The 24,212-nt window shown below is 40.2% G+C and overlaps 1 protein-coding gene and 1 long non-coding RNA gene across 4 annotated transcripts in view; one reads left to right on the plus strand and one right to left on the minus strand.

Annotated features, from left to right (window-relative positions):
• The window catches only part of LOC126481267 (USP6 N-terminal-like protein), a 284,510-nt gene that overhangs the window by 120,321 nt on the left and 139,977 nt on the right, over positions 1–24,212 (plus strand). For 2 of the 3 annotated variants that reach the window (XM_050104903.1, XM_050104911.1), the window contains one exon: positions 9,537–11,536. The exons of the other annotated variant lie outside the window; for it this stretch is intronic. In XM_050104903.1, the coding sequence (XP_049960860.1) occupies positions 9,537–10,054 (518 nt within the window). In that variant the 3' untranslated portion in view covers positions 10,055–11,536. Of the gene's footprint in view, positions 1–9,536; positions 11,537–24,212 lie in introns of those variants that run through there. 3 annotated transcript variants of the gene reach the window in all.
• LOC126481283 (uncharacterized) overlaps positions 1–24,212 on the minus strand; it is a 302,682-nt gene that overhangs the window by 69,698 nt on the left and 208,772 nt on the right. The window lies entirely within an intron of this gene.

Here is a 24,212-nt window from a genome sequence, read left to right on the forward strand (position 1 = left end):
AAGTAATGTGTATGTTGAAGTGTTTGTGGTCAAGACTTCTCTTTGCTGCAGAAAGTTGCTAGAAGAAAGACCACCATTTTTATTTAAGACGTTGGCCGTTACAGGTAGTAGCATCAGTGTTTAAATGACAAGAAGTTTTTTACCGGTATAAATGTATTATTTACAAATAAAAGAAAGCATCTTTTCCCTGTGATTGTATTTGTCAATGTTGAAGTTGATCAGAAGTAATAGCTAGCTGTTAAAAATTTTCAAGAAAAGTTCCGTATAGGGCTTTTGTCAGCACCAGTAACAATTTTGTGTTGTCTGTGCAACTTCCATTGGTAAATATCTAATGTTGTTTAATGTGCTAACATTTATATCTGTGAATCAAGTAATAATATTCACAGCCAGTTTTGCTGAGTTTAATTATATATACAGGGTGTATGTAAAGTCCGGGAACACTTTCAATTATTTATTGCACAAGAACTAAATATTGTACAGATGTCATACATATTGCATTTTGAAGAGAAATTCTGAAAGAGTGTGTTTTGTTACAAACATTCAATATGCGAACCATGAGTGAGTGACTCAGCAGATGTCAATATGTTTATCCAATTCTTGCCATACCCGTCCCAACATGGCATCATCGACTGTGGCAGTCGCTTCCCGTATTCTCTCTCCCGGAGCTCTGCTACATCAAGTGGCAGAGATGGTACATACACCAGATCTTTAATGTGTCCTCACAGAAAAAAGTCACACGGAGTGAGATCTGGTGATCGGGGAAGCCATTTCATGAAACAGGTGTCTCCTTCTGTGGCACAGCACCTGCACTCGCCATGTTTGCGACTAGTGCTGACTATCCGCAAATTACAATACTATGCTGTGGCGGTGTACATGAAAGGAAACTCTCAGGGTTTCTCTTCAAAATTATGTATGTGTGATATCTGTACAATGTTTGGTTCTTGTGCAATAAATAATTGAAAGTGTTTATGGACGCCCTGTGTGTGTGTGTGTGTGTGTGTGTGTGTGTGCGTGTGTGTGTCAATCCTGCACGTGCTCATATGCATGTAGGTTAGCTTCTTTTTCTTAAAAAGATTTGTGTTAGACTGGCACATCATTTTAACTTTTCATTAGTTTCTACACAATGCACAATCCAAGAAAGTCAGAAAATCCATATCAGCTTCAGTTTATTCATTTCCAAAATTCAAGTCATTATTTGAATTAAGAAGAATTATGGAAGACTCTTCAATCTATTTTTAAAAAAGCCTGTAGAATTATGAGGATTTCTACAACACATACATAGCTTATACTTTCTTATGAAGTACCAGATACAACATTCATCCTATTCAGTAAGCATGAGACAAGGTGACTAATTACCATAGCACATTCTACAAAAAATCATGTTGTCTCAAAAATATTGTGATCTGCAGAGTAGTAAAAGATAGACTCCTCTGTGTAAGTGTCTTTTAATTGTGCCTATCTGCAACTTAACATGTCATCTTTATGGTAAGTAGCAATGTACCTTTTCCTACATTGTTGGTATTCCTACGTGACGTTTCCATTATTTAAGCACTGTGATCTGAATCTACTTAACACTTAAAGATTCTTAAATAATAAGACTTGTACTGTCTGGTTTATATTTAACAAAAAGTTGATTGAGAATTTGTCTTACATTCAATTGGCTGAATACTTCAGTATTTATGCTGAAGAAAAAAAACTTTCAGCTGATCTGTTTGCTACGGGCTAGTGTAATATGACCCTGTTTTGAGCAATTAATAAAACATCTTTAAATTCAAAACACCTCTCTCTCGGTTTGTGTGTGTGTGGGGGGGGGGAGGGGGGGGGGGGGGGAATCATTCCTAAACAGGAAGGAGATCATTCTTCGTGACTATGATATCCATAGTATCTACTTCTTTCAGCATATTAGTTACCTTGAAAGGTAAAGCTAGCATCAACCCATAGGTTGGCTTCAACCCCACAGTGCTCTGTTCTAGGTGAGGTTCTATTAGAGTTGGTATGCCTCCCTTCCTCCAACTTTTTAACTGGCTTGCAGCTTACAGCTTAGACCTACAGCTTAACATGGACTGTGAACTCTGTTGCAACTCTGCATATTTCACATTAACAACCACAGTCAGAGGTGAAAGAAGTGATAATCGACCAATGAAAACCCAAGGGCTTGATCAGGCATCAAACCTGACGTCTTTGCATCAGTTGTCATGCACTTTACCACTGAGTCACCAAGTCTTTTCTAAGGGAAGGGGAATTGCTTTTGTGTAATTCCTAATCTCCCTAAATTTGGTCATTCTCTTGATCCTCATGCCAGCATACGTGTAGTGGGGTAGTTTGTTTAATTTATCAGCCTTGCTACAATATATTTGCTTGACATTACAGCATTTTCCAGCATTCCTACTTATGCAGAATGTTAGTTGAATCTCAGAGCAGTGTTTGTGTATCACTTCATTGCACTGGTATCTGTGCTGTAGACATTTTCAGATTGTTCACCACACTTATGATGTCCTACTTGTATAATGTTCGCTAAAACGTATGCCACTGTTGCTTACTATGATGTTGTATGCCAGTATTCACTGTTCTTTGACCACACATTATACCCATGGAAAAATGCTCCATTTGGAACACAAAAAAGGCAAATATGTTACTCTTTAAAAGACTCTGGACAGGATGGTGGGAAACCAGCTGCTTCATTTTGGCATGCAAGCAAATCTGCATTCCTTTAACACAGGACAGTCTAAATCCTTTTACCCTGTGTAGTTGAGCCTTCATACTCAGCATGTCCTTTCTTTGCCACTGTCTATATACACTCCTGGAAATGGAAAAAAGAACACATTGACACCGGTGTGTCAGACCCACCATACTTGCTCCGGACACTGCGAGAGGGCTGTACAAGCAATGACCACACGCACGGCACAGCGGACACACCAGGAACCGCGGTGTTGGCCGTCGAATGGCGCTAGCTGCGCAGCATTTGTGCACCGCCGCCGTCAGTGTCAGCCAGTTTGCCGTGGCATACGGAGCTCCATCGCAGTCTTTAACACTGGTAGCATGCCGTGACAGCGTGGACGTGAACCGTATGTGCAGTTGACGGACTTTGAGCGAGGGCGTATAGTGGGCATGCGGGAGGCCGGGTGGACGTACCGCCGAATTGCTCAACACGTGGGGCGTGAGATCTCCACAGTACATCGATGTTGTCGCCAGTGGTCGGCGGAAGGTGCACGTGCCCGTCGACCTGCGACCGGACCGCAGCGACGCACGGATGCACACCAAGACCGTAGGATCCTACGCAGTGCCGTAGGGGACCGCACGCCACTTCCCAGCAAATTAGGGACACTGTTGCTCCTGGGGTATCGGCGAGGACCATTCGCAACCGTCTCCATGAAGCTGGGCTACGGTCCCGCACACCGTTAGGCCGTCTTCCGCTCACGCCCCAACATCGTGCAGCCCGCCTCCAGTGGTGTCGCGAGAGGCGTGAATGGAGGGACGAATGGAGACGTGTCGTCTTCAGCGATGAGAGTCGCTTCTGCCTTGGTGCCAATGATGGTCGTATGCGTGTTTGGCGCCGTGCAGGTGAGCGCCACAATCAGGACTGCATACGACCGAGGCACACAGGGCCAACACCCGGCATCATGGTGTGGGGAGCGATCTCGTACACTGGCCGTACACCACTGGTGATCGTCGAGGGGACACTGAATAGTGCACGGTACATCCAAACCGTCATCGAACCCATCGTTCTACCATTCCTAGACCGGCAAGGGAACTTGCTGTTCCAACAGGACAATGCACGTCCGCATGTATCCCGTGCCACCCAACGTGCTCTAGAAGGTGTACGTGAACTACCCTGGCCAGCAAGATCTCCGGATCTGTCCCCCATTGAGCATGTTTGGGACTGGATGAAGCGTCATCTCACGCGGTCTGCACGCCCAGCACGAACGCTGGTCCAACTGAGGCGCCAGGTGGAAATGGCATGGCAAGCCGTTCCACAGGACTACATCCACCATCTCTACGATCGTCTCCATGGGAGAATAGCAGCCTGCATTGCTGCGAAAGGTGGATATACACTGTACTAGTGCCGACATTGTGCATGCTCTGTTGCCTGTGTCTATGTGCCTGTGGTTCTGTCAGTGTGATCATGTGATGTATCTGACCCCAGGAATGTGTCAATAAAGTTTCCCCTTCCTGGGACAATGAATTCACGGTGTTCTTATTTCAATTTCCAGGAGTGTATGTCTCTCCATCTCCTTTTTCTCCCATTGATTCACAGTATATCCCATGGCCACTATCTCAGCACCTCAAAAATTCATATCTCAGCACCTCAAATATTCTTGGGGGGAGGGGCTCCAAATTATTTTTCTCCCTATACTAACGTGTTAAAAATTTCAGTCCACAATGCAGCCTTGCTTATACCTACTTCTTAAAGTTCACCTGTCTGTGAGGTGCAGACCATCCAAGCCACATCTATATTTTTCGCTCCCACTGTTTGTCTCTCCATCCACCTTGTCTTCTCTTTCACTGCCACTGTTTCTCACTGACCATTAGTATCAGCTCTTTTTTTTTCTCCCATTGTCTTGATCTCCTCTCTCTCTCTCTCTCTCTCTCTCTCTCTCTCTCTCTCTCTCTCTCCCTCCCTCCTGCCCCCTCCCTCTCCCCTCTCCTTTTTCACTGTCACTTTCTATCTCCTATCACAACATCTCCTCTCTCTTTCTTTCCCCCTTGAATTGTATCCTCTCTCTTCCATCATCACTGTCTATCTACTCTGTTCTTTCAACACAAAAAAGCACAGATATATTTGCACGCAAATATTTTTGGTGAGGAAGGCAGAGTGAAGATTGCAGGAGCTGGTTCCCCACGTTTGTCAGAGTCCTTTAATGAGGGACATATTCACCTTTTTTGTGCTATGACGCAAGAATTTTCTGCTGGTTCTCTTCTTTTCCCTGCTATGTAGGATGTGCTGCTTATTATATAATGAATTCTATAGATCAGTAAAGTTTTGACAGTTTATAGATAAACTTCAACACATTTCTATACTTTGACACATACAAACAACAAACAAGTTTGCATAATATAAGGTTAAAACTAAATGATTTGCTTTACGTTTTTTCTGGCTACTTTGCTCGTCAATCGTAATTCATTAAAAATACCCTGCTCATGAGGGTATTAAGAGTAAAACTGTTATTAGAAACAGTTGTGAATTTGCATTCTTTTCAGGGTGTTAAGACACCTTTTAGATCATTTTTTGTTGTTGCAGTACTCCTTTGGGCATATTTATGTATGTTCGAAGTGTTGTTATAATCATAAAATGATATTGGTGAAAAAATGCTGACTAGAAACATAGTTTAGTGGCATCAGAACCCTTGTGATGACCTAGAACCCTTGCCATACATTCATAACATCAGTTAAAGCTACATTTATGCCTCACACTGGATATTAAGTATGTGTATTTCACGTGCATAAGTAACGTAACATTGAACCTCTGGACCTTTGTAATGGATAATGAGTTTAAAAAAAAGTTTTGAAGTTCCATGAGATTATCATTTTAAGAATGTTGGGTAAAACGTTTGACAATCAGATGTGAATAGAAACTATAGAAGTGGCTATCCCCATTATTGGTGCTTTTCATTCCCAAAGCGTTCAGTTCTTGCGGTTTTCTCGGGTACTGCCCATGAACAAATGGTGCTTTTATAAGCACCTAAGATCCGCTGTAGACCACACTTAATACAAAAGAACCTACCAATTTGTCCAACTTACCAGTGCTGCAGGACATGTGTAATGTTTAAAATTTGTCCTTGTACTGTAGGATAGCTGCTAGATGCCCATTCTTCAATACATATACAAATGGTTGCTTGGCCGAGAGTTATCCAAAACGCTTGACCCCCCATATCTCTATGGTCAGTAGAACCTGAGATATGACGCCCTGATAAATAGAATATTTGCAGGTGGCTTTTTGGAACGTATTGGTACTGATTAGAATTTATCAGTCTGTATCTCAATACAGATCTCATAGTCCTTTTTATGGGTTTTATGCCACCCATTATACCTTTTTGATATCTGTTTGAGCCATTATGACTTTCATTTTAACTGGTGTCATTTCCTAAACGTTTGTTCCAAGAAGTAGGTGTGTTGCTTGTGTCATCAGAAGTACTGCAACAGGGTTACACAATTTGTGTTATTGAATCCTCAAATTGAGCGGATACAGGCAAGACATACAAACAGTGATTGATGTTCCTTCGGTTCATTTTGGTTGTTATTCCTACATTTGATTGCTTTTTTCATAAATTAAGCTATGCCAAACTCCTTTGTTGTTAGTGGATATATTAAAGAGACTTTAGTATGTGTGAGATAAATAGAGATAGGGAGAGAGATCAAGTATGTATTTTGTGTATCTTTGGAAATATGAAATATAAACATGGTAAAAAAAGATATCACAGAATATATAAAACAGTAGAAGTGTTAACTTGTTAACAGAAACAGGAGAAAGAATGAAGTCATTCTTTTTTGTGAGCTATGAAATTAACATTTGTATTATTGTGTTAAAACTTGCTAATGCTAATTCTGGCCTTTGAGTTTCTATTAACCATGTTCACATATTTCAAAGCTAATGTGTTTCCATGCACATCTTCACCTAAGAGTATTGGTGTTGTGATAAACCCCAAGGAACATATGAAGGCCTTATCTCAGTAGTGATACACTTCTAGTTTTGTTCATTATGAGACACTAGGGCTTAAACAGAATTTAGTGATGATAGTAGAAAGAGACAGAAATACCATGCAACAAGCAATGGACTGCAGAGAATTATCGTTACTCAGTTATGTGTAAGCCTCAGTATCTCAAAATGAACGAAATTGGAGGTGAGATGTACCACTATTGAAATAAGGCCTTCATACATAAAGGAATATCTTTGTTAATTGTAATTTTCAATAAACCATTTGCCACCTAGATAAAAATCCTGACAAGTGAACAGAGAGCTGTTAGATATTGAAGTGCAAAAAGTTTTACATATCCAACTTCTGAAACTGGGCATTTTCATGCAAAAGCTAAGTGCCCTTCAGTTATGAACTCCCCTCCTTCCCCCCCCCCCCCCCCACACACACACACACACACACACACACACACACATTGCTTGTGTTCAAATTAAATTGTTGTTCAGTATATTAGATCTCTGCCATTTAATGGCTATCACTTACTAGAGTTTTCTTTATAGCGATCAAGTTTTATTTCACACTTATGTTGCAGGTTCATTCTTAGTCTGTGCAGCATCTTCCTCATCTGGTATGAGACCACATAACTGACATTTTAAATAAACTTTGCTCTGAATGATCGGTAATAATGTAAACAAGATGCAAATTTCACAAAGTTTGTAGACAAAATCCTGTCTCCAAACTAACAGAGCGGCTGAGAAAAAATCACACTTAATCAGTAATCTCATGAAACATGTAAAAAAACAACACTCGGAAACACTCTTAAAGTAAATTAATAAATGTTAAGAGCCTGATAAAATGCAATGCTGAAAGGAGTGGTATTAACTGTGGCATTCCTCCTGCACAGACTGCTACTTGCTTTAAAGAAGACATGTCAAGTTGCAGACAGGCACAATTAAAAAGACACTTACACGGAGGTGTGCTAGCTTATGTGAGTGAATGGTGTGTGTCTCTCTTTTACTGATGAAGGCTATGGCCAAAAGCTCTATGTAAGTATTTAAGAAGAAATTAAAAGAATTTCTGAATGACAACTCCTTCTACTCCATAGAGGAATTTTTAGATATAAATTAAGGGAAAAAAGAGAAAAAAAACAAAAAAGTTGTTATATTAACTTAATTATGTAGTTAAATTAACTTAATTATGTCATTTATTGGAAAATTTGACTCATTCCACATCATTACGAAATATCGTATTCATGATCCATGGAACTAGTGTTAATCTAATCTAATCTTAATTGTGGCTGTCTGCAACTTGATGTACCCCCTTTACTGTTAAGTACCAGTCTGTCTTTTCCTGCATTGTTGATATTCCTACCCGAAGTTTCCATTGTTTGAATCACAGTATAAAGATGATATATAGACCAACTAATACTATCAACTAGTGCTTCACATCCACAAAAGACAGGCAGGACCTTGGTCACTGCGTTGAGGGCACACTGTGTCCTGTGCTTCTATGGAAAGGCATACATTGCTGGAGGCTATGTTAGTATTAGAAGCTTGTAACGTAATATGTGGGGCCATGACAGATGTGTAAATTGTCAACAGCAGAGCATGAGTTGAGAGATACTAATGTGCAAAATTTAGTGAAACACAGGTTCTGAAGAATGACTGTACATATTGTTAACAAAGGCAATATATATACATAAGCACAATGGCAGACTCAATATACAAGTATAAAGCATGAAGCTAAATTGAGTGTCTCTTCGTAGAAGATTTATTTTAGGTTTCTAGTGGGAAGGAGTGCGAGTAACGGCAGACAAGATTTCAGCCCATGATCACTGAAACTGACAATTCTTTGACTGAGGTATCAATTCATCCTGATAAATTAGTAATCGTAATAATTACCATCCTTGGAGATTGTGAAATGCACGATCTCTCTCATAAGCAGCTAATGGATTAAAAGAAACAATAGATAGGTGTGCTGAGACCTATCAAGAAAATAAAATTTTTAAGGGATGGTCCCGGTCCATCTCGGTGCATTAGAGGTTGAGTGAAGGGTAGTGCAAGAGTGTGTACATTTGTAAATGTTGGGTAGCACAGTCATATTTTCAAATTACTGCTGTTACGTGCCTTATTTTTCTTTCTACATAATGCAGGTGAAATAGCATATGTGCAAAGTTTAGTTTACGTTAAAAAGACTACTTCAGATTACTACCAGTTCTCATAGCAACTCATTAACAACAATGCTTGTGTGCCTTGACATGTGAATATTATCATGAATAATATTGATCTGCACAACGATCTCAAAGTTAGTTGCAACCATAGGACATGTAGGCCTAGAACCAGTTGATAATTTTTCAGTTCTCTTCGTGAACACTAGTTTTAAATTTTTTCAGAAGGATGCAGACATTAACTATGTACTTTACATCAGATGTAGAGAATCTTTCATAATGAAGAGCATAACTAAGTATTACAATACAACAGCCAAATGATTTTTGTTGCAAAGTATATTTAAATAAACATCAAATTTCTCAAATTAAAATTCATAAATGGTTTTTGGTATCAGTAGGCATATAGAATGACTTATTGCTGGGTTTTTATTGGAAAAATGATTGCAATTTAATTTTTTAATTATGTGAAAGCAGTCTGCCAAGCAGGAATGTTTACTTTCGTAATATGAAAATTTGAAACTATATTAACAAAATAACTGTTTATAATTACTGTTAGTCATAGAGGAGAACCCTGATGTATCATCAGATGAGACTACAAGGTGTGTGTGTGTGTGTGTGTGTGTGTGTGTGTGTGTGTGTGTGTGTGTGTGTGCGTGCTTCTCTTAATGATAATAATTAAATTAAATAAATAACAAAATAATAATTAAATAAATAATAACTTTCTCTTCACTTTCTAGGATCAAAATTTTCCTTTGACCCCAGTATAGATGATGCCAGCTCTTTGTTAGACTGCCATCACAGTGGGTCACGCCGCTCTCTTGCCGACACAAGTGTTACATCCACTGCTGATCTCTCAGTGTTCTCTACAACAACGCGATCACAGGCACTGGATAACAGTCTAGACACTCACAGCAATGCATCGGAAGGTAGTGCAGGGGGTGCAAGCTCTGGAGGATCTGCCAGTGTTCAGAGAGGTCCTTCAGCTTCAGCCAGATCGACACCTCGCGCCACGCCAAGAGCTCCCAGTCCAGATGTAGTCCGTATATATGTGCCGTATGCGTCGTCGTCACCCACTCCTGCTGGGTCACCCCAACCACAGAATGGTGATGTACCACGATCATTGCCACGACCTCTGGATGATCACAACAGAATTCGCATACGTGTTGACCCACAGGAGGAGCAAACACCAGTAGTAGAACATGGGCAGTTAGTTCGACCATTCCGACTTGATAGCCCAGAATTTGACTTAAAGTAATTGTTGAAACTAAGGCCTACCAATATCTGGCATGTGTGTAAGACAGAATACTCAGTAACCTTACAGAGCACGAATAATGCCCGCTGTTACATTATTTCTATCATAAGTGGTACATGCCAGAATTATTGCAAAAGTGTAATAGTGAGTCTACCAAATTTCTTTGTTCTTAAAAGCACTCTCTTTTCATACAACAGTAATGTTGTTTGACATTTAAAGCAGTTGAAATAATGCCAGATATAAGACAGAATGTCATATTTTGTCCATTGTTAAAAAGAAAACAAATCTGCTATATGTATATGTGAAACAAAATTCTTTGTGATTGTTGTCTGAAGGTAACTCAAAGTTTAAGGGAATGAACTTTTAGCTGTTAAATCATGGGTTGAGATTTATAGTGTCTCCTGAAAATGGCAGTCAGTTCCTCTGCTGTTCAAAATGTAAGTGGCAGTGTTAGTCTGTTTCCTTAATATAGGTTTCAACGTTATTTTGAAATGACCATTATGACAATATAAAGACATCATTGCTCCATTCCAGCTTTGTGTATAATTATGTTGTATATATCTGTTTCTACTTTAAAAAATGTGTAATATTCTGTACAAAAGCAGTTACTATTATTTAGTCTGAATAGTATTTTTGAAATTTGAGTTTGTACCTTGTGTGTTTCATGCATGCACTCATCCCTTTTTTTCATATGAGGGGTAGGTCATTTCTTCCACAGACTTAAAGAGTGTGTAAATCATTTGCCTATAGTGCAGGTAACTGAAATATATTTTTTTAAGATCATTGCATTCATTTGTTTAGGAGAGCATTTGATAGTAAATATTCACAAATTGTGCCATTGAATGTCGAGTTGAAGACATTAAGATTGTTTGCAATAATTTATGAAATGATATTAATTTATTGAGAAATCTAATATAAGATAACTGTTACATGACCTGTTTAGAATTTTTAGGGCCTTGCATACAGAGGTGCTAGGTGAATTTCATTGACATTATACCCTTACTTGGTAATAAAGCAAATTCCTCTTGGTGCCTCGTTAATAATCAGTATGATGTTACTTGTGCAATACTGTACATATTACACATATGGATCTATTTTTATGCAGCTAAACCATAAAGAATTATACCTGTATTTCAAAAAGGTGCATCTTAGAAAATAAAAGCCTCGAATTAAATCTTCTGTACATACTAGGCTTCATCTCATAGGTCTTCCTGAAAGTCATTCAGAGAGTCTCTTAACAGATATGTCATTATTACACCATGTTTGATCAGAGAATAAAGTCTTGCCATTGGAATAGCAAACTAGCTATACAAAATTGTCCATTCACATATAATAGGGCTCATTATTTATGTTACTATCCTCTCCTCCTAATTTAAAGTGTATTCGTAATCCTCATGATGTTTTGTACAAACTTTTGTATATACTGTACAGTTATTTATTTATTTTGTTATTTTGTGTTCATGACATTAAACTATTTAATGAAAACTTCAGAACTTTGCCATGTAGTTTTTTTTCTCAAAATTAGTTACTCATCCCATTACATGTAAGGAAGCAGATGTGAGTTATTATGAGAAGTGCTAGCTTGAGAACTCTTTTCTTTCTAATATTTGCACTAATGTTTAGAGCAGTGGCTAATGATGTAATGTTGAAACTCCTAGATAATTCGCCATTATTCTCCAGTCCTGTAATCAACTGTGTGTGTGTGTGTGTGTGTGTGTGTGTGTGTGTGTGTGTGTGTGTGTGTGTGTGGTGAAAGAAATACAAATTAAGCTTAGTGCCAAACACATTTCACAGTTCCTTTAACCTGACTGAGGGCAGACAAAATTTATTGAACATTATAGCTTTGAGGAGCAGATACACAGTCTGTTGACACCAATTTCAAAAAGAACTGAAGGAAATCTAGAATATTGAATTCAGAATGGAAGAATGTGTCTGGGAGACAAGTGGTGCACTGAAAAGAGAAATTAAGAGATTATCCCAACAAGATTCAGTAGCCAACAGATGAAAGAAAATTGGTATGTCATGTGGCAGGTAATTCAATTCTCAGTTGACTTGGCATTCATCTTATTCATCCGCATGTTTCAAATCAACTGGAGGAAAAATTATTCTCAAAGATAAAACATCATCCTATCATTACTGAGTACGATTGACTATATTTAAAAAAAATATTTTCTTGAATTTGATTTGAATTACAGTATGGTTTAACAAATAAAACAATAAATATCTGGAGTTTGTGGACACAAAAAATGTTTTCACCACTTCATTTTCATTTAATGAAAACATGTAATTCAGTCATTATATTTGTTCTTAAATGCACTTAGCGAGATTCACTAAGAATGAGCTTTTCACTCTGCAGCGGAGTGTGCGCTGATATGAAACTTCCTGGCAGATTAAAACTGTGTGCCTGACCAAGACTGGAAGCAGTTTTAGTTTGCCAGGAAGTTTCATATCAGCGCTCACACTGCTGCAGAGTGAAAATCTCATTCTGGAAACATTCCCCAGGCTGTGGCTAAGCCATGTCTCCGCTATATCCTTTCTTTCAGGAGTGCTAGTTCTGCAAGGTTCGCAGGAGAGCTTCTGTAAAGTTTGGAAGGTAGGAGACGAGATACTGGCAGAAGTAAAGCTGTGACAACAGGGCGTGAGTCTTGCTTGGGTAGCTCAGATGGTAGAGCACTTGCCCGCGAAAGGCCCCGAGTTCGAGGCTCAGTCCAGCACACAGTTTTAATCTGCCAGGAAGTTTCAAGATTTACTAAGTTCAAATATTTAAACATTTCATTAATAATGATAGTTTTGATGAATGAAAAATTACAGCCAAATAGACAATATTTCAGAAAAGATAATAAAAATATTACATTTAGTATTTAACAATTGGAAGATGTTAAAATATGAGAAATGAAGAGATTAATCTTAATCACTGATAAAGAAATTAGTTCTGCAAGAGAAAAGATTTTGTAACCAAAGGTGGTAATATGCAAGTTTTCTGCAACAGTTTAAGTAAGATATTCCGTCATTAAATGGTTGTTCCTGGTTATTCATCCATTTCCATAATTTCATCTTTGTTATTGTGTTAACTCTCAAACATGAGATGTTATCTGTCACACTTAATTTTGGTTCATCTCTCTATGGTCCTTGTTCGGTTATCCACTTGTAGTTTATAATTGTATATTAATACCTGACTTTTGTTCTACAAACAAAGCACACATGATCTAACTGCCTAAAATCACTGAAACTACAATTGGAATATTAGAAATATAATCAAGAGTGTATCAATGGATCTAAAGCTGCAAGTGAAACGATGACCACACAACAAATTTTTGAATGGTGTAAATATTTGTTCTGTCAGCGTTCGGTAAGTAAATTACTGTCTCCTCTATATCAGTACAACTATGTATTACTCACTGACTGTAAGTCAGTGAATGTGTTTGGGATATTGGGCTTACACTTTATTCAAGCAAAACCTCTTATTCTGAATTATTTCTTAAGCTAAACCTCTGATTCTGAACTACTTAAGCTGTGTATTTTCAGTAACTTTACAAGCTGTACATTTTATGCTAAAACCACCCCACTTGTTTTTCAAGTTCAAAAATAACAAATAAATATTAAATTTATAAGAAAGAAAACATGTCAGGTCAATAAATCTGTAAAAGTTCACAGCCTGAAAGGTAAAATTTGGTGTTTGTAGTGTCCATTATAATTACTATTTAAAGTAATGACATACTTTTTCATGTCTGTTAGGCTTTAAGACTGTGTTTGGGTTTACCATTAATTCTGTGTTGTTGCATGAGACAAAGGAAATTAAATCACGCATACCTAACAATCAAGCCTCAAGTGATGTCTAAATGAACATAACATTTTGATTTGATGAACTAAACTCCAGCCGGCCGCTGGTGGCCGAGCGGTTCTGGCGCTACAGTCTGGAACCGCGCGACCGCTACGGTCGCAGGTTCGAATCCTGCCTCGGGCATGGATGTGTGTGTTGTCCTTAGGTTAGTTAGGTTTAAGTAGTTCTAAGTTCTAGGGGACTTATGACCTCAGCAGTTGAGTCCCGTAGTGCTCAGAGCCATTTGAACCATTTTTGAACTAAACTCCATCTGAACAGGCCTTGAAAGCTCCTTGGTACCAACTGACCCCTGTGTCATCCTCAGCCCACAGGTGTCACTGAATGCGGATATGGAGGGGCATGTGGTCAGCACACTGCTCTCACGGCTGTTGTCAGTTTTCATGACTGGAGCCACTACTTTCCAATCCAAGTGCCTCCTCAACTGGCCTCACAAGGCCTGAGTGCATCCCACTTGCCAGAGTGGACAGTCACCCAAACCAAGTTCCAGCCATGCCAGTGAGCACTTGACATTGGTGATCTGACGGGAACCATTTTTACTACAGCGGTAAGGCCACTGGCTTTGATTTGATGATCTGATCAATCATGTCCTGACCCCCAGCTGGTGCATCAAAGACCTTCCTAATCATTGGCACTAGTATTGTGCCAACAGCAAGCATGAACAGTTGTTTACTATTTATTTGTGTAATTTTAAAATGTGTGCCAAAATTAACAATCCTTCCAAGTGTGAGATTCATAGTGTAATACAGTTTCTGTATGCAAAAACAGTCTGCTCTATTGAAATTTAGATGATGATTGATGTTTATGCAAAAATGTTGAATGGAACTTCTGTTCAAAAATATTGCCCCGACCTTCAGTTGTGAATGCCAAGATCAAATCAAAGCTTGAGGAAAATATTCAACAGGGTGGAAATTTCACAATTGATGGCCTGAACTTGTGCCCTCCTGAAATATCACAATCAAACATACTTCCTATATAAAAGACACCAACCATTTCCACCATCTACTCTACAGTTCCTGTTCCTTCACCACCCAGTGCCATGCTTGTCACTGTCAATGACACCTGCCTTTACACTAACATCCCCAGTGGCCATGGTCTTGCTGCTGATTTCAGTCCTACAACTTCCTTCGAGGTCATCATGGCCAACTTTATCCTCATCCCTAATTACTACTTTGAAGATCACTTACAAACCAATCCATGGTACAGCAACAGCCCCCACATGGCATCACCTTATGCTAACTTACGAGTATTCATGGGCTATCTAGAGGAATCCTTTTAAACCACTCAGAACCCCAAACCTGTCACCTTGTTCAGATACACTGATGACATCTTAATGATCTGGATTGAGGCTGAGGACATTCTATGCACATGCTTCAAGAACCTCAACGTCTTCTCCCCTATTCACTTCACATGGTCCTCCTCATCCCTACAGGCCACCTTCCTCAATGTTGACCTCTTTCAAGGATGGCTATATCACCACCTTTGTCCACACCTAATCTAACAACTAGCAACAGTACCTTCACTCTGACAGCTGCAACACATTCTACACCAAGAAATCACTTCCTTACAGCCTAGCCACACATGGTAATCACATCTTTTCAGACAAACTGAGGCCTTCAGAGACTGAAATTATCCTCCCAAGCTTGTTCAGAAACTCATCACCCATGCCTTCTCTCCCCAGTCACCTACCATCCCCCACATACCCACTGTCTGGTCACAAAGGAGCACTCCTCTTGTGACTTAGTACCATCCAGTTCTAAAGCAGCACTTTCTCTGCTAGCGTTTCAACTACCTCTCATTGTGCCCTGAAATGAGAAACATTGTCCTCACTATCCTATCCATCCTACCCACAGTTGTATTTTGACATCTGCTCAACCTATGAAATATCCTTGTCCGTCCCTACAGCTGCCAACCCCTTGCCTCATAGGTCATATCGTTGCGATAGACCAAGATGCAAGACCTTTCCTACCCCATTAAATGCAGGGCCACTCGTGGAAGCAGCCGTGTGATCTTCAAACTTAACTGCAACCACTGACCGCATTCTACATAGGCATTATTACTAAGCAAGTTGCCTGTCCATGTGAATGGCCGAAGGACCACCGCGTTGCTGAGCATGTCACCAATAAGCTGTGCTTCACTTTAATGACTGCTTCATAGCCTGTGCTATCAGGATTCTTTCCACCAATACCAGCTTCTCTGAATTGTTCAGGGGGAACATATCCTTCATTCCTGTAAGCACCCTCAACTCCACTGGCAATAATGCCTGTCTTTCACCTTCCTGTTGCCTTCTCTTCTACCACTCCAGTGTTGCACATGTCTTCTCTCCTGCCAACACACTTACATTGTTCTTTCTCCTACTCTACCCCCTCCCCCCTCCCATTTCCCATGCATAGCCTCCTGATATTGCACCTAGCAGCCAAGTCTTGTCCCCACCATGTCCCTGCATGTTTCCAGGGCAGAATTATCATCTTCCCCTACTGTCTTGCTATCGCTCCTCCTCCTCCTCACCCCACCCCTCTTCCACACCCCCATTATCTACTTCAGCTATGTTATTGTTCACTTCAGAGGCAGTTGCAGTCGGGCCTTAGCACCCAGAGACAACAGTGGCCAGGAAAGCTTGTGGGGTGTTACAACAATTGTCAAACATCTGACGTTTAAGTGTCACCAAGGAGACGGGGATTAATGACTTTATGCTCCTTAGGGCCAATTATCACAAAAGGCAAAATGTTTATCAACAAAGTTAGGGGAGTAGAACTGATAGATGGTCACTAACAGCCAACATAAAAAATAAACTGGAACACAGTGTTCAAATCCAGCAGACATAAGATTTGGGTTTAATGCTAAGACACATTGTAAATCCTGTTGTAGATAAGTAGGTATAAAGTAATAAAGTACAGTGAAAGATGTACCAGTGGTTAATGGCACGTACTGAAGAATGACTCGAAAATAAAATTTTCTAGTTTCTTACCTCAAAAGAAAATGGAGGAAAGCTGTTAGTGAAAGCTTCATGGCAACAAATGCATTCTTAAGAAGGTCTATAAGAGAAGCCCGCAATAATTTCCACAGTCATGTTTGAGTAATACAACTATTAGAAAATACCAGGAAGTTCTAGTTCTACATAAAGTCATGGAATGGATCCAAACCTTCCACCCAGTCTCTCGTAGATCAATCTGGTGTTGAAACTGAAAACAGTGACAAAAAGGCAAACTATTAAATGTAACAATACCAGAGAAGGAACGTTGCTACTCACCATATAGCGGAGATGCTGAGTCGCGATAGGCACAACAAAAAGATTCACATTCACGCACGTGCGCGCGCGCCCACACAGACACACACACACACACACACACACACACACACACACACACACACACACACACAAATGCAACTTGCACACACAACTGCAGTCTCAGAGAGCTGAGTCCACACTGCGAATAGAAGCACCAGTGCATGATGGGAGTGGCGACTGGGTGGGGGTAAGGAGGAGGCTGGGACGGGGAGGGGGAGGGATATTATGGTGGGAGTGGCGGACAGTGAAGTGCTGCAGATTATACGGAGGGCAGGAGAGGAGGGTGGAGGGGGTAAGTAGCGGAATGAAGAGAAAATAAAAGACTGGATGTGGCGGTGAAATGACGGCTGTGTAGTGTTGGAATGGGAACAGGGAAGGGGATGGATGGGTGAGGACAATCGCCGGTTGAGTCCAGGAGGGTTACAGGAACGTAGGATGTATTGCAGGGAAAGTTCCCATCTGCGCAGTTCAGAAAAGCTGGTGTTGGTGGGAAGGATCCATATGGCACAGGCTGTGAAGCAGTCATTAAGATGAGGGATATCATGTTTGGCAGCATGTGCAGCAACAGGGTGGTCCACTTGTTTCTTGGCCACAGTTAGTCGGTGGCCTTTCATGCGGACAGACAGCTTGTTGGTTGTCATGCCTACATAGAATGCAGAACAGAGGTTGCAGCTTTGCTTGTAAATCACTTGACTGGTTTCACAGGTAGCCCTGCCTTTGATGGGATATCCCATCTGTGACTGGAAAACAAAAACCATTTCTATTTATGAAATGAGTAAAAGAAAGAATTATAAATTTGAAAACCTGATGTTCCCAGAAGAATAGGAGTTTCTCTCAGTGAATCAGCAAGGCTTCAGGAAAAACCACCCTTGTTATGCATAGATCACTTTATCCACAAGTGACGTATCACAAGAAGATGATGCAAATGAACAATTAGAGATTCTATCATAAAATTTCTGAAAAGTTTCGACACTGTACTACATTGTTGAGTGGCAACATTTTTAAGAGCATACAAAATATCTTCATAAATATGTGACTGTCTTGAAGAACGTTTTATTATCAGAACACAGGATATCATCCTTGAATGGTGAATATTCAACACAAATGAGAGTAACATTTAAAGTACACCACGTGACCGTTAAAGGACCACTACTATTCTAAATGCATATAAAAGTTTGGCAGGTACAGTCAGCCTTACAATCTGATTGTTTGCTGATGATACTGTTGTCTGCAAATAAGTACCATCCCTGATGAATGATCATGTGGCTTTAAGAGAACAACTTCTGAATGCCTCTGTGTTTTCTTCCAAATTAAGATTTACTGTTCAGTTTTTTTTAACTCATATGACAACAGCAAAGGTTTTTGGTGTTGAACTTCTAATGTATGGGTATGCATGATAATAATACATCACTACCTGTTGATGTCCACTGCAAACTCTGAATCAGTTGTTTTTTGAGTGCAAACAACACCTATAATTTCAAAATTATGCACTTAGTTCTTTTGCACACACTCAATAATTAATATTTCTGCTGAAATTCATGCATTGTTCAGATTAATATTCTTTTCATGCAGTACATCTGTGGATATTCGGGGAACCTCCAATTTAATACAGGCATAACCATCCAGAATATAAAACTCAGAGTAGCCCTTACATTCTACTTTTCTAACAGCTCTACAGAATGCTAAAATCATCTTTATGTCCTCTCACATAGGGATGGGAATATCTCACCTGAGAGACTTGAGAGAGCAATTCAAAATTCTTGAGAGTTTTATAAAGCATCTCGAGAGCTGAATCAAATCTTCTCAGTTTTCAAGCTGCGTCATTTCAAATAAAACACTCAAGCTCTTGATGACTATCCCTGCCATTGTTGTTAAAATCACTGACTGCTGGTTCTGGTACTGTCTTCCACTTATACTGGCACTTTTGCAGCCTCTGGCACCAATCAGAAGGGGTGAAAATGACGTGTGTGTGGAAGGTGAGTTGAGCAGCTAATAGCAGCTCCGGCCTGCCTCAGTACCAAGTGACTACAGGTGGTGTAAGGGGCCAGTGCCACACTTAAAACAGCTGCTCCCACCTCCCTACAAGCATCAAACACCCGTCTTTGCTTTCTTTTGATATCCAATACCTGCCCCCCCTCTTCCTGCCAAGTATGTACCCCATGTCCCTGTTAAAATTGTTGCTGTTTATTCTAATCTCAGTTGTTTCCTTTATAGTGGAATCCCAATATGTTGATGCCTTAGCTATGACTGTTGTCTTTTCAAACTGTATTTTGTGTCCATGTTCCAGCAATGCTCAGCTACAGCCAACTTTCCAAGCTCTCTTTGTTTAAAATGTCGCTTGTGCTCGGTACAATGCTCTGCAACTGTGTGAATAGTTTGACATATAGATTTGCAACAGACACCATACACAATGGGCACAAAAGAGCATCATCATCTTTAACAGGGCACAGCATATCTCGTATCTTGCGGTCAAGCCAGAACACTGGTTTCAGACCATGTCTCTGCAGCACATGTCCTAACTTGTCACTCAGTGCTCTACAGTATGGCAGGAAAGCAGCTGGCTTGGCCTATTCTGCTGATTCACAAGGTGTCCTTCATCGTTGACATCTGAAAGCATTTTTAATGTCTCCCTTGCTATAACCATTCTCTCTTAACATGCATCACAAATGCTGTAATTCAGACTGCAGGTGGCTGTTATCAGAAATGATCTTGGCTTTGTGTCATACTGCGTTCAGGACCACTTTCTTGCATACTATTGGCATTGAAGTATTGGTCAGTATGTGCTGGTTTCCTGTACACTGAATGACCAAGCCAGCCTCCTGCCTTGAGAGGTGTCATCAGTGTACCTTAGGAAGCAAGACGTATGCAACTATGCTGAGTTCAAAGCTTTCTCCTCAGAGTTCTCCATGATGGAATTCATGACAACCAGAGACAGTGGTGATTTCATCGTGGAGAAACTGACGTGAAGAATAAGGCCCATAGAACTGTTTATAATCTTTCCAACCGAGAACTGGACATTGGCTTTGTGGCAGCACTGAGCAAAGGCCTTAATTTTTCTCATACCGTGACACCTGCCACTGTTGGATATTGTTAGTGAAATAGAGCAGTGCATTCAGCATCTCTCACATGCTGCAGCTGAGGACATCAGGCTAACCACCAGCTACATGCTAGAGAAAGCTAAGCAACCGAAATCTTATATTAGGGCACAAGGAACAATGTGGTATTACACTTATTCCTTGAGAATAAGGACTTGCTTTTTTTTTTTTTTTTTTTTTTGCCAGCTGACAAAGGAAATGCCACTGTGGTTCTGAACACCAAAGATTACCACCTGAAGGTGCTACATTTTTTAGAGGATGATGTGTACTGGAAGCTTAGTCATGATCCGACAGAGTCCATCATCAGAAAGACAGGGAAATTATTAAAGGACTCCGATTTACCACACGGAGTGCTGAAGAAATTAATGCCTCATGCCACCACACCACCCAGGCTTTATGGACTGCCAAAGATACATAAGGAAAATGTTCCTATTCCCATTGTTAGTGCAATCAGTTTGCTCACACACAGACTGGAAAAACATGTGGCAGGGTTATTAGCACTGAAACTGGGACATTGTGAACAGTATGTTGTAAACTTGCAGACATTTATTGAAACCCCCAAGAAAATAAAAATAGACCAAAATCACATAATGGTTAGTGTGGAAGGCATGCCACTTTTTACGAGGGTGCCAGTACAATATACACTGGACCTTTTGGCCAAACAGTTTCCACCTGGAATCGTCAAATTGTTCCGTCATGTTGTAACAACAGTGTACTTCATGTACCGTGACAGATATTGTGAAATGTTGGATGGCACATCAGCAGTATCACCGTTGTCTCTGAAAGTCACGAGTTTCTTCATGGAGAACTTTGAGGAGAAGGCTGTGGTGTTGCATCCATCTTGCTTCCTAAGATATGGCCTCACAATGAACATGCACTGCAGCAGTTTTTTGATCATCATTAAATTTACTATTGAGACAGAGAAGGGTGGCAAGCTACCGTTCTTGGACGTTTTAACCGAGCAGAAGGCAAGAAGCCAGCTTGGTCGTACAGTGTACAGGAAACCAACGCACACTGACTGCTACTTGAACACCAATAATTTTCATCATCTGGTACACAAGAAAGTGGTCCTGACCACGGTGGTACACAGAACAAGGATTGTTTCTGATAACAACCACTTAATTGCAGCCTTGTGAATTGCAGCATTTGAGATGTGTGTTCAGAGAGAATGGTTATAGCAAGGGATAGACTAAAATCACTTTCAGATGCTCCCAATGGAAGATGTCTTGTGAATCAGCAGAAGAGGCCAAGTCTGCTGCTTTCCTGCATTTCACTTAGACAATGAACTGAAATCACTTAGTTCCAGCAAGATGGATGTAGAGGAATTATGGTCAAAGCTTAATCAGACTATAAACTGTGGTCTGGAAAGTTATGTGCCTAGTAAGTGGATAAAGGAAGGAAAAGATCCGCCATAGTTTAACAAGGAAATTCAGAAGATGCTGAAGAAGCAGAGGATGTTGCACTCTTGGTTCAAAAGAAAATGCGCAAATGACAACAAGCAAAGGTTGGTAGAGACTCATGCATCTCTCAAAAGATCTATGTGCAAAGGATGTGACGATTACCACCGTAACACCTTAGGAAAAGATCTAGCAGAGAACCCGAGAAAATTCTGGTCCTATCTAAAATTTATAAGCGGGTCTAAGGCTTTATTTAGTCCCTTCTTGGGTGTGGCAGTTGATAGCAAAACAAAAGCCGAAGTTTTAAATTTCACTTTCAAGAGATTTTTCACGCTGGAGAATCATGCAAACATACCATCATTTGACCATCAGACAGACTCCTGTATTGATGACTTAGCAATAAGCATCCTTGGCATAGAAAACAACTGAAAGATTTGAAAACAAATAAATCACCAGATCCAGATGGAATCCCAATTCGGTTTTATGAAGAGTACTCTACAGCATTGGCCCCTTATCTAGCCTACATTTATCATGAATCTCTCTCCCAGCACAAAGTCCCAACTGACTGGAAAAAAGTGCTGGTGAGTCCAGTATAAACGAAGGCTAAAAGAATGGACCCATAAAATTACAGACCAATATCTCTAACTTTAGTTTGTTGCAGAATCCTTGCACATATTCTCAGTTTGAATATATTAAACTTTCTTGAGACTGAGAAGCTTATGTCCGAGAACCAGCATGATTTTAGGAAGCATTGCTCATGTGAAACTTAGCTTGCCGTTTTCTCATTTGATATACTGCGAACTTTGGATGAAGGGCAATAGGCAGATTCCATATTTTTAGATTTCCGGAAAGCATATGACATGGTGCCCCATTCCAGGCTGTTAACAAGAGTATGAGCATATGGAATAAGTTCACAGATATGTGAGTGGCTCGAAGAATTATTAAGTAATAGAACCCAGTGTGTTGTCTTCAATGGCGAGTGTTCATCAGAGACAGGGGTGATGTCAGGAGTGCCCCAGAGATATGTGACAAGACCGCCATTGTCGTCTAGATACATAAATGATTTGGCGGACAGAGTGGGCAGCAACTGCAGTTGTTTGCTGATGATGCTGTGGTGTATAGTAAAGCGTCGAAGTTGAGTGACTGTCAGAAGATACAAGGTGACATGACAAAATTTTCATTTGGTATGATGAATGATGTCTAGCTTTAAATGTGGAAAAATGCAAGTTAACCCAGGTAAGTAAGGAGAACAAACATGTAATGTTCAGATACAGTATTACTAGTTTTCTGCTCGACAGTCAAGTTGTTTAAATGTCTGGTCATAATGTTGCAAATCGATATGTAATGGAACGAGCTTGTGAGGAATGTGGTAGGAAAGGCAAATGGGTGATTTCGGTTTATTGGGAGAATTTTAGGATAGAGTGGTTCACCTGTAAAGGAGACCACATACAGGACACTGATGCGACCTATTCTTGAATACTGCTTGAGTGTTTGGAGCAATTCCGAGGTGGGCTGCTAGGTTTGGGTCAGTTTGAACAACACGTAACTGCTACAGAGTCACTTCGGGAACTCAGTTGGGAATCCCTGAAGGGAAGGCAACATTCTTTTCAAGAAACACCATTGAGAACTGGCATCTGAAGCTGACTGCCAAACGATTCTACTGCCAATAACATACATTAAACGTGAGGACCATGAAGATAAGATACAAGAAATTAGGGCTGATGTGGAGGAATATAGACATCTGTTTTTGCCTCGCTCTATTTGCAAGTGGAACAGGAAAGGAAATGACCAGTAATAGTAGAGGGTACCCTCCGCCACCCTCTGATGGTGACTTTCAGAGTATCTATGTAGATGTAGATACTGTGGCACAACATACAGCAAGCTAGGACATGTGCTGCAGAGACGTGGACTGAGACCAGTGTTCTGGTCCGCTCTCAAGATACAAGAATGGTGCATCCTGTTAAAGACAACATTGCTCATCATCTGTCCGGCGTATATGGTGTCTCTTGTGAATGCAGCAGCATCTACATAGGTCAAACTACTCACATAATTGCAGAGCATTGTACCAAGCACAAGCAACATATTAAACAAAGGAAGCTTGACAAGTCGGCCATAGCTGAGTACAAAATACAGTTTGAAAGGATGAGAGTCTTGGCTCGTGCATCAACATATTAGGATCCCGTTATAAAGGAGGCTGCTGAGATTAGAATAAATGGCAACAATTTTATCAGGGACCAACCTGCTAGTCAGTGATTTTTACTCCTGATGAAGATGGTGGAGATAGCCATCATAAGCTCTAGTATTTTATTCGAACTGACATGGACCAAAAACTGAGATTTTATTCAGACATGCCGCTGTGAAAGACTTTGAGGACAAATCTCAAGAGTTCTTGAACTGTGATGTCCTCTCTTGACCAGTGTACCATCAATGTTAAAACTGCTCCCTAGGAATGCAGCCATCAGTTTAAGCCTGAAGTTCAGTATAGGGACCTTTAGTTAAGTCATGTATCAACTAGTTGTGGTTGTTGCTCTCAACCGAAGTT

This window comes from Schistocerca serialis, chromosome 1 (genome assembly GCF_023864345.2).
Source record: "Schistocerca serialis cubense isolate TAMUIC-IGC-003099 chromosome 1, iqSchSeri2.2, whole genome shotgun sequence".
Classification (NCBI taxonomy): domain Eukaryota; kingdom Metazoa; phylum Arthropoda; class Insecta; order Orthoptera; family Acrididae; genus Schistocerca; species Schistocerca serialis.